General features: G+C 53.7%; 2 protein-coding genes across 2 annotated transcripts in view; one reads left to right on the top strand and one right to left on the bottom strand.

The window, feature by feature from the left end:
• Positions 1–1,197, top strand: part of PITPNM1 (phosphatidylinositol transfer protein membrane associated 1) — a 13,475-nt gene extending 12,278 nt beyond the window's left edge. Inside the window, exon 24 of the mRNA XM_046644305.1 lies at positions 703–1,197. Within this exon, the coding sequence (XP_046500261.1) occupies positions 703–966 (264 nt within the window). The 3' untranslated portion in view covers positions 967–1,197. The remainder of the gene's footprint in view (positions 1–702) is intronic.
• Positions 1,198–1,712: 515 nt separating this feature from the next.
• AIP (aryl hydrocarbon receptor interacting protein) lies at positions 1,713–7,602 on the bottom strand. Its single transcript, XM_046644306.1, has 6 exons — positions 7,378–7,602; positions 4,536–4,715; positions 3,217–3,405; positions 2,612–2,788; positions 2,368–2,509; positions 1,713–2,027 (listed from the first exon to the last, which is right to left on the bottom strand). Exons 1-6 carry the CDS (start codon positions 7,474–7,476, stop codon positions 1,822–1,824), a joined length of 993 nt encoding a protein of 330 aa, XP_046500262.1. The 5' UTR covers positions 7,477–7,602; the 3' UTR covers positions 1,713–1,821.
• Positions 7,603–12,202: the final 4,600 nt, after the last annotated feature.

Here is a 12,202-nt window from a genome sequence, read left to right on the forward strand (position 1 = left end):
CAGGGGGGAGGGGCTCTTGGGACACGGGGGGGGCGGGCCCCGGCGGGGGGCGCGAGGGGGGGGGGGGGGGGGGGGGGGGGGGGGGGGCAGCAGGAGCCTGGGTCTGCGGCCATAACGACCACCTGTGCTAAGCAGCAGCTGCGGAAGGGGCTCTGAGAAGCTTGGCCAGCCGCAGGGGACCTGGGCTCCTCCTAGGACAGAGTCATGAGCAGCTCGGAGTTGCCAGGCAGACCAGGATTGATCACTCAGGTTGGAGTGTGCTCAAGACCTGGAGTGCTGGCTCCACTCTGGCATGGCCCTGGGCATGGTCCTCCACCTTTCTGAGCCTCAGTTTCTTGTCTGTCAAATGGCCGATGGCACCAACCTCAACAGCTATTGCGAACATGACATGATTTACTGCACACCAACGTGCCCAGCGTTGGGCACAGCGCAATTGCCTGCTAAATGTTCATGGCCATCATTCCGCCACCCCACGATCCCATTTTACAGATGAGAAAACTGAGGCCCAGAGAGGGGCAGAGCTAGGAGTAAAGCCAGGGTGCCCAGGCTCCCAGCCTGGAGTTCCTATCTGGAATTCTCTGGGTCAGGCTGTGCCAGGCTTGCCAGGCAGCCAGCACTGCCCAGCAACCCAGGGAGGGCAGGTGAAGCAGCGTATAGGCCTGAGACCACCGTCCCCTTATCTCTGCCCACCTCTGTCCACAGTTCCTGTCGGATGGCTACGTGGCCCATCTGGGCCAACTAGAGGCAGGTTCACACCCTCATGCCCCCGCAGCGCCCTCAAGGGCCACCCTGGCCAAGAGCAGCTATGGGGGGGCTGCCCCTGTGGACTTCCTCCGCAAACAGAGCCAGCTGCTCCGTTCACGGGGCCCCAGCCAGGCGGAGCGCGAGGGCCCGGGGACGCCGCCCACCACCCTGGCCCGGGGCAAGGCCCGAAGCGTCAGCCTCAAGTTGGACAGCGAAGAGTGAGACCCAACCTCTGGCTGGACCTGGCTTATTTATTCACACACGTGAGGGGCCCAAGTGCGTGTGCGGGAGGCTGGGGGCCCAGCCCCACACCCTGCATCACTGCCTGCCCCTCAGTGTTACTTCCCTTCCATACAGGAGGGACCCAGTCCCGGGGGGAGGAAGGAGGGAGCAGAGGGGACCAGAGGCTTCTCTAGTGTGTAAATTGTGAAAATAAACACCACCTGCATCCCACCTGATTTTCCTCCCACCTGGCAGCACAGGGCAGCCTCGAAGGTCTCATGGAGGGCTCTGTCCTCCCCCTGGACAGAGTCAGCCCACCCAGCCCGGCCCACCCCACCTGGGCCAGCCTTTCAGTTCACAGGGACCCAGACTTGGCTTCTCGCCAGAACCTCTGCAGCCAGAAGCTGAGGCCAGGGGACCATGGGACCAGAGGCTTGGGGGAGGGCTGCACTGCGAGACCACCTCACTCGGGCACCAAGCCTCTGGGCTTGCGCCTGCTTTGTCTCCCCCTAAGACTGAAGGCTCCCGGGTACCCCAGCCCTGCCAGCAAAGGACATTTCCTTTGTGACAGAGATCATCCTCCTCACTTTCTGTCAGGGACACTGAGGCCCAAGAGAGGTCTCGGAGCTGGCTATGGGGAGCTGGAAGTAAAACCCTTATCCTTTGCCTCCCAGGGCCACCCAAGTACCAGGAAATGCCAGGTGAGGACCCCAAATCTCCCAGTGGATCAACTTGGCAGACCCGAAGAGAGATAAATAAGGCCTTTATATACAGAGAAGCATGATAGAGCGGGGGCAGCCGGGCTGGCAGTGGCAGCAGTGGGCTTGGCAGGGTGGGCAAGGCTGGGTGGCCCTGTCAGTGGGAGAAGATGCCCCGGAAGCGAGCCTTGTCCTCTTCGTCCTTCTGCCGGATCCGTGCCTCCAGGGCCCGCAGCTCCCGGCTCACAACAGGCGCCAGGGCGGGGTCCAGCTCCAGCACCTTGGCAAAGTCAGCCTGGGCCTCCTGGGCATTCCACACGGCCGCGTGCGCCTTGCCCCTCTTGAAGTAGGCCTTGACGTTGTCTGCAGGGGGTACCGGTGGGCAGAGGCCCACAGGGCATCAGGAGGGGAACAGCTAGCTGCCCAGCCTGACTCCTGAGACCCTGGGCCCATCATGGGACAGAGCCCGCCCGACCTGAGGATGCCAACTCCACCCCAAACCCCATTCATACCTCACTGGCACAACAGGGCCCCTGGCCCTGCCTGGGTGGGGACATTTGGTTGGGCTCCTGTGGGAGCTCAGAATGGGGGTGACGTCAAAGGCTCGGTCTTGCGCCCCAGTGCCCAGTGGTGACAGGGATGAGAAGGCCGCTCGCCTGACTGCCTGCCGGCCCACCCCGGCAGCCCAGCGCCCAGCACTCACCATCATACTTGTTGAGAATGGAGGAGCAGTGGTCCAGCACTTCGTAATACTCCTGGGCCACCAGCTTGCACTGACAGTAGTTGAGCAGCAGTGGTGTGATCTGCTGGTCCAGCTGGATCCAGTCAGGGGACCCAGGCTGTTCCTGAGGGCACAGGGGCAGGGAGAGGGGGAAAGATGCTGAGACCTGGGCCCCACGGCTCCACTTCGCCCCCTGCGCCCACCCGCCGCTGCCTCCGGCCAGCACCTTCATCTGCAGGTTCTTGAGGCAGGCGATGGCGTCGTAGTACTTGGCGGCGGCCTCCTTCACGTGGCCCTCGCGGTACAAGCGGTTGCCCTCCTGGTGGATGACTGGCACCGCCTTTGCCTTCTCAGCATCTGTCATTGCCCATGGGTCCTGCTGGTACGTGCCAGGGCTCTCCACCTGCCGGGGCGTGGGCCAAGTCAGGGTGAGGCCCCGGGGGCACCACAGCTTCTCTAGCCACAGACATGCCCACCCTCGGGGCTGGCGGGCCTCCGGACATTGGCTTCCAGAAGCAGAATCACTTGCTCATTCACTGACGGTTTGACAAATGTTTGTGAGCGTCTACGTGCCCAGCACTGTGCCAGGTTCTAAGAACAGAGCCCTGAACGAGACACTGAAAATCCCAGCCCTCGAAGATACCCAGAAGAGGAGGGGCCCCAGGAGGGGGACCCATGGGGACTGTCAGGGGTCCTGCACAGGTGTTGTACCTGCCCTGCCCCAACCCCCAACAGTCCATCCAGCCCTGGGTGCGCAGGCAGGGCTGGCGCTCACTCTGAGGCTGGGCAGTGGTGGTCTGGCGAGGCGCCTGGGGCCTGGGGGCTCCTCACCTTCAGCATCTCGATGTCGAAGATGAGCGGCTGGGGGTTCTGCTGCAGGGCATCCAGGTCAGCATGACCCAGGGAACTATGCTCATGCATCTGGGCGATGCCACAGCAGTGCCGCTGGCCCTCCAGGGGGTCCTTGCCGGCCGCAATGTTGCGTAGACTCTTGGCCACCAGTGGATACAGGACCACATGCTGCAGGAGGGCAAGTGGGCACCAAGGGTTCTGTCAGTGTGGGCTGGCTGGTGACCGGGCCCAGCCCCCTGCCCCATCACCATTTGAGAAAGGACACTGAGGCCCAGAGAGGGACAGCAGCTGGTTCAGGGCCCCACTCTGTTGAAACGTAGGAAGCCTTTTCCCTCGGGACACCTCCGGCCTCCCAGCCGTCTCTCCCGGTGAAGCCCCCAGCTCCTGCCACAATGTCTGGCCACCAAACCAAGCCAAGCACCTACCCCTCCGACCCCCCACACAAACATACTCCCACCATCAAGCTGTCTCTCTTGTCCTTACAAGCCCGGTGGAATTCTTACCTCTGCCTCCTCCTCCCCACAGGGGTGCAGCCCCCAGGCTAGACTCCTCACCATTACTGGGGTCCCTCCGCATTCTGTTCCCAGCGTCTGTTCCTTCTCTCCTGCCCCATCCCTACCCGATTCATGGCCTATCTCAGAGCTGGGCCCAGGGCAGCAACTTCATAACCCTTGGGAGTAGGGGACCTGGCCTCTGACCTATCATTAGGAATGGCTGCTGAGATGGTGGGCGCCAGACTACCCCCCGCCTCAGTCTAACCAGCTCCTCTCACGGCCCCTGTCATCCACACGGGGTGGACTGCTGGGCTAATGTCCAGCCAGCCAGCAGATGCTCCTGAGTCTCGGCTCTGGGTGGCCCCATAGTGGGCAACTTGAAGCTACAGGTAAACAGGCCCGATCCCCACCCTGCAGTAGCTCAGACCCAGGCAGAGAACCAGATCCTGGCCATGCAGGGCATGAGGGGTTGAAGGACTCAGAGGAAGAGCTCAAGCCAACCACCAGCCATCAAGGAGGGCTTCCTGGGGGTGGTGACCCAGGAATTCGCATTGAATGAGGGAGGATCTTGGCCAAGAAGGGGATGGAAAGGAAAGGCAAGGAGGTGAGTGGGAGAGGGAAACTGGCAGGGCGAGACCCTACAGGGCCAGGTGAGCAGCTGTAGCTTACACTCAAGCCTGACGGCGGCCAGAAGCCAGAGAGGTCTGAAGCAAGGAGCTGTACAGGTCGTTTGCATTTGGGAACCAGTCCCCTGGCTGCAACCTGGCTAACAGAGAGGAGAAGGCAGAAGAGAGGCCAGGATACCTTGACGTCGCAGCAGAACTGGGCGATCTCCCCCTCGCGCATGGTGCACACAATGGTCTCCCACACGGGCAGCTTGAACTTCTTCCCGATGATGAGCTCCATGGGCTTGCCACGCACCCGGCTGTCGTCCAGCACGGCGCCCTCCTTGTCACTGTGCAGGGTCCGGTAGTGGAACGTGGCCTGCGGGCCACAGGCAGATCAGGGAAGGGCACAAACCCTCCCCAGCCCCCAGCCTGCCAACGGCACAAGGGACAGAGCTCATCAGGGGTCACCACCTGACCTTATACCTGGCTTCACTGCACCACCCAGCCGAGGAAACTAAGTCACAGAGAGGCAAGTAAGGCACCCAAGTCACATGGCTAGTGGGTGGACAGGCTGGGGTGAGAGGCCAAGCATTCTGGCTCCCATCATTCTTTTGACGGATCTTTACTGAGCACCCACTGTGTGCCTGAGCTCTGGGCTAGGCACCAGGACACAGCAGTGAGCAAAGTAGCCCCAAGGCCCTGCCCCCATGGGGCTCACATGGAACTTCTAGAAGAAAGAGGCCTCAAACAACACTGTGCTATGTAAGGTGGAGCTAAGTGCAATGGATCAGAAAACAAGATGCAGCAGGTAAGGCAGGATGAGTTTAGGGGGGGAGGGGGGCTCTCTGAGGCAGCATTTGAGCAGAGATCTGAAGGGACTAAGAGAGAAGCATACCAGGCATAGACTGGGGTGGGAACTTTCTAGGCCCAAAAGAACAGAGCTGCAAAAGCCTTGCAGCGGGGCAGTGTGAGGTGCGTCCAAGAAGCAGCGAGGCCAGCGTGGCAGAAGCAGAAGAATGAGGGGGAAGGCTGCACCACCAAGGTCACCGGGCTCACAGGCCACAGGGCCTGTCAGCCGTGGTGAGGAAGTCGGGTTTTGCTCTGAGATGGAAGCCACTGGGTGGTTCCCAGCAGCGGGGGGCCACAATCTGATGTGGGTTCTGCTGCTGCGGTCAGAACAGGTTGTAGAGGGACGGGGGCAGAAGCAGGAAGGTGAGGTAGGAAGGAGGTGACTGCAGGACCCCAGGGGAGAGACGATGGCGGCTGGGACCACAGTGGCAATGGTAGAGCGATGAGGAGTGGTCGGATCCTGGGTGTATTCTGAGGATTTGCTGCTGGACGTGAGAGAACGGAGCCCTGGAGGCTTGGCGGCTTTGGGCCTGAGCAGTCAGAAGGCTGGAGGTGCCCTTAACTGAGATGGGGAAGGCTGGAGGGGAGCAGGTGAAGTGTGAGTTGCCAAGCAGACATCCAGGAAGAGATGGTGAGTAGGAGCTGGATGTCCAGTTTACGGGAGAGGTAAAGGCTCAAGATGACATTTGCGAGTAGTCCGGGCACGGAGTGGTTTTTTTAAAGAGAGGAGACTGGATAAGATCATCTGCGAGTGTGTGCAGAGAGAAGAGGTCTGAAGACGGAACCCTCGACAGGATATGGTTAGAGGAGCCCACACTTCACCACGACACCGCACGACTTCTCTGAACTGGGTTTCCGTATCAGTAAAATGGAATCAACAAGAGTACCCATCCCACAGTGTGAGAACGGAAGGACATAAACGTGTGAAGCACGGAGCGAGCACTCACTCAACACTGGTGATTGGTTATTTAATCTTACCTAGCCCCATTCTCTCAGTCCCATCGTTCACAGGTCTTCACCATTTTCACATGTTCCCTCTTTCTGGTGTCTGTTCCATCCAGGATCTCCCTTCCAGGACCTTCTTCAAGGTCACCAACTCCCCAGCCCATGGGGGCATACGCCCACACCCGCACCTTCTCCTGACTCAGAAAAGATCCATCTTAATACAATGCGCACTAGAGCCACACAGCTCCCCTCTGCTGTCAGAGCACTCACACTGGGCCAGGCTGGGATCTTTATTTGCCCGACCTTGGCACAGGGCTGGTCAGGAAGCATGACCTTGGCACAGACCTGGTCAGGAAGCATGAGCTTGGCACAGGCCTGGTCAGGGAGCATGCGCTCATTCACAGTAGCTCTTACTTTTGGTGTCCCTAGTATGGGCCAGGATCTCTACTCATTTGTTCAGTATGCATGTTCTGCGTGACTGCTCTGCGGGCACAGGGGCTGCCTCTGGGAAGCTCCTTACTCTACAGACAAGCGGCATCTGGGAAAGGCTCCAGGAAGAGGGAACGGCATGAGCACAAGCAGGGAAGTCTGGAGATGTAGGTTGTTCAGGGGAGGGGGTCGGAAAGGCCGGAGCTGGGGGCCTGGATGTACAAAGGAAGAAGATGGCAGGCTCTGTACTTCCCAGCCCTTATCTGGCCCGAACGAAGCGACGTACAGGCGTCAGTAAGCTGCCAAAGGGTTCCAGTCAAGCAGATCCGACCTCTGGGCCCGTTCTCTGGGGTTGCACTTCCCCGGGGCCTCAGTTTTCCCATCTAAACGATGGGAGCTGGTCTAAGTGTTTTCAGAAGGCCCTTCCATCTATAAAAGATCTTAAATCTTGCAACCCAGAGGTCTCAGGGTCCCTCCCCAGTCCCGGGGGCTCCTCCCAGGTCCCGGGTTTCCAGCTCGGGGTCTCCTCCAGTATGGGGTCTGCAGCAGCACACAGGCCAAAGCCCCGCAACCCGCTAGAGATGACTGACGGCCTCTCCGACCAATGGGGCCACACGGCCAAGCCAGGGGGCGGGGCGGACAGGTCCGAATTCACCCCTTAAATTCAGACTAATCAGCGTCGAGCTCCGCGTGCGAGTGGTAGGGTCACCGACCGCTGCTATCTGGGCATGCGCAACCTCTCGCCTAAGGCCTCCTCCCGCCTCGCATGCGCACCGCGCCGCACATGGGTGAAGGGGAGGGGGCTAGACACGAACCTTGGTTCCATCCTGAAAGTCGGGGAGCTCTCCTCGGCCCTCCTGTATCACCCGCTTTTGGATCCCGTCCTCCCGGAGTCTTGCGATGATATCCGCCATCCTCCTTCCCCGCTGCTCTCTTTCGGCAACTTCCGGACTCGCTCGGCAGCTTCCGGACCTGCTTCGGCAGCTTCTAGAGCTTCGGGGACTTCCGAGATGGCGCCATTTTGGCTGAGGGCAGACGCCAAAAAGGGACTGAGCGTGGGGTCGGACAGTGATTGGTTCTCTGCGCCGCGGCTGAGCGCGCGGGTCCGGCAGGGGGCGGGGCCTGAGGCTGTCTGGGTGGGGACCGGGGCCCGTCCGAGGGGCGGGGCCGGGGCGGGGGCGGGGCGTCCCTAGGGGATGCGTCACGGAACGGGTTTGAACCGCGGCCCTCCCACGTGGCCGGGTGCCACTCCCTTTAAAGTTGTAGCAGTAGTGTGACAGCGTTACAGGGTTAGGCGAATAGGGGGACCCCATCCGTAAGCCCACCCCCTAAAACTACTACTTTCAGGTATTCCCTTCTGGCCTTTTCTTTTCTTTTGCGTCTCTAGCACCATAGTGGTGACTTTTACATCCTGGATTTTTCTCTTTCAAAAACATAAAAGATAAAACCAGGAGTAAGAGAGAGGGGAAGGAGGGTTTTCGGATCCTTGTGGGAATCGTAAGCTCCCCGAGAGACATTCCCCCGCTTGTGGGGTCGGGGGTGGATATGTCGTCACCACTGAATCCACAGTGTCCCGCATATAATGGTGCCCAGTAAATATTAGGGAACGCATGAATGATAGAGGAGAGGGGGCTAAGACAACGTTTCTCTCCGCCCCTGGAACAATCGCTGTAAGAGGCCTCTGCTCCCACTTCCGAGGTTTGGGAACCGAGTAAGGGGAGTGTCGTGGGCCCTGCGCACTGTCTTCAGCCCATGCTCCCACTGCGAAGGGTTATTGTCCGTCCCCTGTGACCCAGGTGCGAAGTGCATCAGATGTTCACGCTGGTCAGTTTCCCACAAGAAGTCCCCAGGGAGTGGTGCTACCTCCGAGGTGAAAGGGGAACATGCTTTGTTTGCTTGTTTTTCGATTTTGTTTTTTACCAGCACAGGAAGTTTTACAGGCAAGTTCTGCCAAATTTGGAAGCAACAAGTTGTCTGTATCTTCGATTGTTCCAGAAAATGGAGAAAGAGGAAGATGACCAACATATTTTGTGAGGCTAGTTTAATCTTGATTCCTGAACCAGATAAGTATCCCGTAACGCAAGACAAGGAAACACCCATTTTATTAATATAGATGTGAAAACTCCTAAATGAAATATTAAGCTAATGTTAAGTTAATCCACTAGTGTATATAAAAATGCAACTGTGCCAAATGAATGTCGTTCACAAAAAGATGATTCCATTTATCCGAGGTCCCTAGAGTAGTCAAATTCATAGAGACAAAGTTGAATGGTGGTTGGCTGGGGGGAGGGGGAAATGAAGAGTGGTGGTTTAATGAGCATAGAGTTTGAGTTTTGCAAGATAAATAAGTCCTGGAGATTAGTTGTACAGCAACGTGAATATACATTACTGAACTGTGTATTTAAAAATGTTTAAGATGGCAAATTTTTTTTAATTGAGTTCATAATAGTTTACATCAATGTGAGATTTCAGTTGTACATTATTTCTTGTCTGTCACCACATAAGTGCTCCCCTTCACCCCTGCACCCTTCCCCCACCCCCCTTCCCCTGGTAACCACTGAACTGTTTTCTTTGTCCATGTTTTTGTTCATATTCCCTTTCTCAGCTTTTTTCTTGTAATTAATTTCTAACTTTGTAGCATTGTGATCGGAAAAGATGCTTGTTATTATTTCAATTTTCTTAAATTTATCAAGGCTTGCCTTGTTTCCCAGCATATGGTCTATCCTTGAGAATGTTCCATGCACACTTGGGAAGGATGTGTATTCTGCTGTTTTTGGATGGATTCTTCTATATTTGTCTATTAGGTCCAGCTAGTTTAGCTTTTCATTTAATTCCACTGTTTCCCTGTTGATCTTCTGTCTGGATGATCTATCCATTGATGTGAGTGTAGTGTTGAGGTCCCCTACTGTTATTGTGTTATTCTTAATATCGTCTTTTAGGTTCGTTAATAGTTGCTTTATAAACTTTGGTGCTCCTGTGTTGGGTGCATAGATATTTATACGTGTTATTTCTTCTTGATGGAGTGTCCCTTTGATCATTATATACTGCCCCTCTTTGTCTCTCTTTACCTGTCTTATCTTGAAGTCTACTTTGTCTGATATGAGTATTGTGACACCTGCTTTTTTTCGTTTGCCATTAGCTTGGAGTATCGTCTTCCACCCCTTCACTCTGAGCCTGTGTTTGTCATTGAAGCTGAGATGTGTTTCCTGGAGGCAGCATGTTGTTGGGTCTTGTTCTTTAATCCATTAAGATGGTAAATTTTGTGTTATGTGTATTTTATCACAATTAAAAATTTTAAATTTGTCAAAAAAAAAAAAAAAGAAAAGCATCAAGATCAAGTAGGGCTCATCCAAGAATGTAAGAATAGTTTAATATTAGAAATGTCTACTATTGCAATTCATCACATCAGTGAACTGAAGGAGAAAACTCATACCGTTATCTCAAAGTATGCAGAAAAAGCACTGGGTGAAGTTCTATGACTGTTTATGGGTAAAAACTCACAGGGCAGAAAAGGAACATTCTCAGGTGGATAAAAGCTATCTGCGATTAAGTCGGGTGGAATAAGTATTCATATTCCCTTCAAGATCAGGAACGAGGCAAGGAATGCTCTCTGTCAGTGATGCTCTTTAGCACTGGATTAGAAGTCCTGGCCAAAGCAATAAACCAAGAAAGAGAAATGAGAGTGATTCTGTCTACACAGAAAATCCAACAGAATCTACAAACAGACAATATTAAATTAGAGAGTTCAGCAATGTTACAGGGCTATAAAATAAACTACCAAAGATTAACAACATTCTTCACACTGTCAATAATCCACTCAAAAATATAATAGAAAATAAGGTACCATTCACAACAGCAATAAACTCAGAACGTATTTAGGAAATAAAAGCACAGCCTGGAACTTTTTGGAGAAAAAAAAACTTTTAAGGCCATGGAAGAAGATGTGAATAACTGACGTGACATACCTTGTAAATGAATTGAACAACTTCACATTTAAAGCTCTGATTTCTCCTGAAATTAGTCTAGAAATTCAATGAAATTCCAGTGAAAATTGAGAGGCTTTTTGAAGAACTTGGAAAACATTTTTGTAATATTTGTATAGAAGAATAAAGATCCACGAAAAGCTTGAAAAAGATGACCAAAGGAGGGGAGTTGACCTGCCATGTTAGACCACGCTGCAAACCATTGTCGTGAAAAGCGTATGATGTTGCTTGAGAATTAGTCAAGCAGACCAAAGAAACCAAAAAGAGCTCAAAATAGATATGTATGTTAACAACTATATGCTTGATATATGACACAAATAGTCCCAGAGTTCAGAGGGAGACAGAACTGATTTTTTGGCAGGTGGTACTGGGAGAACTGGCCCACTCTACGTTGACATAAATCTGGATCCCTTCTTGCACACGTTCAAACATAGAATCCACAGGGTTCAGGATCCCAGTATGAGCTGTAATCATACCTGACACCAATCGAGTGTTTCTACACGCCAGGCACTGTGCTCTGCTCCTTACTGTGTATTAACTCAGTGAGTCCTAAACTGATGCCATGAAGGAAACACTGTTATTACCTCCATCTGACAAACAAGGAAACTGAGGTACAGAGAGGTTTTTGTAACTTGCTCAAGGCAAGGCCAGGACTAGGGCGAGGCGAGTGAGGGGAGTCATGCAAGATCGAATCCTGTCTTAAAATTTTGATATTTTGTTCATCATGGGTTTTTGCCTTAAATTTGATTTTTTTAAAATAATGCATTAAAATATTATTTATGTTGCTTACTGAGTTTTTTGGTGTCCCTTTAAATGTCTCACCCAAGGGCAGTCCCAGAGCCGGGAAGGAGAAGAGCTGGGGTTCCAGTGCAGGCAGCTGGGCTTCAGAGGCAGTGAACCATATTGTTACAACACTTTTCTAGAATGTAAATCTATCAGGTCCATAGAATAAGATGTTGGAGAATATCTCTGTAACCTGGAGGTGAAGAAACACTTCCGGGAAGACTCAGAGCGCAAATCTGATGGATCTGACTATATAAAAATGAGGATTGTTCTTTCACACAAAGTCGAGAGACAAAGACAGGAGGGAGATATGGGCAACATCAGAACCCAGCAAGGGAGGAGTACTTAGATACATACAGACGTGCAAATCAGAGACAGGACCCAATAGAAGAAATGGACAAAGGATATGAAGAGACAATTCACAGAAGATGGAACCTCCATGATTGACAAGTGCATGGAGAGCTGCCTGAAGTCTTCAGTGGTCAGAGAACCCAGATAAAAGTGAGGCACCACTTTAGATGAATCAGATTGGCAAAGCATTAGAAATCTGGAATACCGGTACTAAGGAAAACCGGAGCCTTCGTGGTGGACGTGTAAATTCATATAGCCACGCAGAAGAGCAGCCGTGGCACTCTGTGATGTCAAGGGTGCATGTACCCTATGGCCTGGAAGTCCTACTCCAAGAAGAATTCTCCCACAGTCCGTAAAGGGACAGTGTGAAGATGTTCACAGCTGTGATGTGTGTGACGGGGCACTGAGGCCAAGCTAAGTGTGCATCCCTGAGTGGGGGTGGTAGATAATAAAAATCCTGGATGTCCAACACAGTTACCACGTACAACTGGTAGAAGCAATAAATGACGTGCATGTGGAAAAC

The sequence above is a fragment of the Equus quagga genome, chromosome 17 (genome assembly GCF_021613505.1).
Source record: "Equus quagga isolate Etosha38 chromosome 17, UCLA_HA_Equagga_1.0, whole genome shotgun sequence".
In the NCBI taxonomy this organism is placed as follows: domain Eukaryota; kingdom Metazoa; phylum Chordata; class Mammalia; order Perissodactyla; family Equidae; genus Equus; species Equus quagga.